The following is a 2,891-nucleotide window of genomic DNA, read 5'->3' as shown; positions in this document are numbered from 1 at the left end:
CCATGTTGTTCCAAGTGGCATCATCCATGACAGTGTCCAAGGGTAGAGATAGGCATGATCAAAGCGGTGATACATTGTGCGTGGCTCACAAAACAAGATCCGTACGCCAAAGTCTAACCAACTTTTCCCGCTAGATAACCAAAAGTAACTATCGGTCTTTGTATAAATTCATGATTTCCGGTTCTTGCAGAGAAACTTCTTCACATAAAGTTACTCTACAAGGTATTATGTATTTTGATCTCGGTTTTTTAGCTCTTACGGAGACACTTCTTCACATAAAACAAAAGTAATATATTTTGTATTTTGCAAAATCCAAATTGTATTTTTTTTTTAATCATCGCAAATCTGCTTTCATAATACTACATGTATTAGAGTTGGAATTACAGATTGTGGAAAATATTTTGATACACAAGCACTAAGATTATACAAATTAGTTTTGATATTCGATCCTACTTTTCTAACCAGAAACTCAGTTTCTTTTCGAGCAACTTTTTCACAAACACAATTATTTTAAAGAACTTATTTAAAACTGTGGTGTATGATGTAGATTGCAACTTTAAGAAACATGTATGAGCAACTCAACCCACGCAACTCATATGACAATTCCTTTCCAAAATAGATCATAAAGTAGCATAAATCAAAACAATATAAGTCGTCCACAATATCAGAATCAAAATTACAAGAAACATCATCATCCCCCAAAAAGAATGTATATAGCTACTCCAAATACAATGCAAAAGCATTCAACCATACTCCCCGAAAACTATATAGAACCCATCTCAATTCCATAAAAATATCCATCAATCTCTAGAATAACGAGTAAACAAGAGCACATCCAAAAACAATGCTCCCAACCATTGAACCCATCTTTTCTACGCCACTCTGCAATATCAATACCAAAAGTAAGATCACAAAAACATGACCAATCTCACCGTTTTTTGTTCATAATCATGCACAGTTTTTTGGGTGGTATATTTACAATAGAGTTAATATCATAAACGGATAACAAACTATTTGTTTTTTATAAAACATTATTGTTTTAAAAAAGTGCAATAAATGGTTAACGAACTAAACGTTTTTATTTACAAAATACCATTAAAATCAATGGTACACAAAGTTCCAATTGCTTAACTTATGATAGTACATTATCAATAAATAAATTAGTTGGGATCTAGCATTGGTTCTTGTTGTCCTTTATGGGCTAATCTCAAAGCTTTTAAATCATTTTTGGGATTATTAAATTTGGATGTTTGTTGTTTGTACACATTAATTAATACTAACATATGAAATCCTTTTGGCTTAAGATCTCCCATGCTTATCCACCAGGAGAGAGAAACAAAGACATATATGAAGGAGATCTATGATCCTTTTGGTTTAGATCTCACTTGCTCTATTTTATTAAATAAAAAAATTTTGAGAAAAAAATGATTTTAGAATTGTCTACAAATCCATGAACTATATTTAAATAGTTAATGTATTGGGAAATAATTCAAAGAGCTAATTTTATTTCTCCCAACACTCTTTAACTTTATTTTTCTTGATTTGTGTAATTACACCAGCCTTTTTTTAGGGGCCCAAGTGCAATAAGACAATACACCGTTCATTAATGTCATTTGTAAGTATTCTCGGATGCCTAAAAAACAAGACACACGTGATCACTACCTCAAAGACAAAAAGCCCAAGACACGACATGCCAACACCCTGCTCATGTTAGTCAGATACACCATTTTGCCACACATGGCTATCGTGCGCATGCGCAATTCAAGAATCTCACACACTATACACTAGATCCAGAACATACTGATTTGAAAGTGAAGTTGACTTCCGTACGTTCACGGGTTGTTAACAAAATAATCAAAGGGGAATCGAATTTTTTTTTAAATAGCTCAGATCTAATGCTGGCGCACGATAACAAGTGGATTTTAACTAATATACGCGGTCTACTTAAGAGTGTTGAGACATTATTATAATGGAAGTAATATTAATATAGATTTTGTGGTTAAAATAGTGTAGAACCAGATCTAGCCAGTATAAGGGAAAGTGTACGTACCACATCAGTAGCAGACGGTGCCGGAGATAGATCGGTGGCTAGAGAAGGAGAAGGAGCACCGGTGGGAGGTGCCGGTGGGCTTGAAAGTAAAGGAGAAGGAGCAACCGTCGGAGTCACACTAGGAGTCGGAGATGAAACGGGGACAGGAGCAGGGGGGGAAGCAAGTGGAGCAGGTGGTGGTGAGGCGACAGGAGGAGGAGTAGCTGGTGGCGGTGATGCAACAGGAGGAGGAGTAGCTTGAGGTGGTGATGCAACAGGAGGAGGAGTAGCCGGTGGTGGTGAAGCAACAGGAGGAGGAGTAGTTGGTGGTGGTGACGCAACGGTGGGAGGTGCGGCGACAGGGGGGGGAGTGGAGGTTGGTGGAGATGCGACTTGAGGTGGGGGAGCGGTGGTGGTAGGAGGAGGAGATGCGACGACTTGTGGTGGGGAAGTGGTGGGGGAGGAAGAGGGAGATTGACCGCCGACGGAGGAGATAACAATGCAGATGAAAGCCGTGAGGAAGACGGCGTTGCGATCCATGGTTAACGTGCGCCGCTGATGGTGGTATATGTTAACCTAAATGGGTGAAGATGAAGGTATGGATACAAAGTGGGAAGTGTTAATGTAAAAGTGTGTTAGGAAGAGTAAAGAAGGGTAATATTTATATATAGGGAGAGTCTTGATCTTGTTCTGGTGTGGTGGGGCTCACGATATTGTAGGTTACAACAGCAGTTTGTTGAGAGGAGAAAATGAAATAGTTAATCACACTCCAAAAATAAAATCTAAAAATATCAATATAGAAATTAAATACTCTTTTATTTTTTTTCTATAAATCCTACTATCCAATTAAATACTATTGTTC

General features: G+C 37.7%; 1 protein-coding gene across 1 annotated transcript; it reads right to left on the bottom strand.

Annotated features, from left to right (window-relative positions):
• Window positions 1–607: 607 nt before the first annotated feature.
• LOC145138124 (uncharacterized) lies at window positions 608–2,683 on the bottom strand. Its single transcript, XM_079072265.1, has 2 exons — window positions 2,051–2,683; window positions 608–882 (listed from the first exon to the last, which is right to left on the bottom strand). The coding sequence occupies exons 1-2, from the start codon at window positions 2,567–2,569 to the stop codon at window positions 808–810; spliced, it is 594 nt and encodes a 197-aa protein (XP_078928391.1). The 5' UTR covers window positions 2,570–2,683; the 3' UTR covers window positions 608–807.
• Window positions 2,684–2,891: the final 208 nt, after the last annotated feature.

This window comes from Lactuca virosa, chromosome 9 (assembly GCF_052849685.1).
Source record: "Lactuca virosa cultivar CGN04683 chromosome 9, Lactuca_virosa_CGN04683_v6, whole genome shotgun sequence".
NCBI classification, from domain to species: domain Eukaryota; kingdom Viridiplantae; phylum Streptophyta; class Magnoliopsida; order Asterales; family Asteraceae; genus Lactuca; species Lactuca virosa.
The sequence above is the reverse complement of the archived record's forward strand: the minus strand, read 5'-3'. Positions and strand labels throughout refer to the sequence as shown.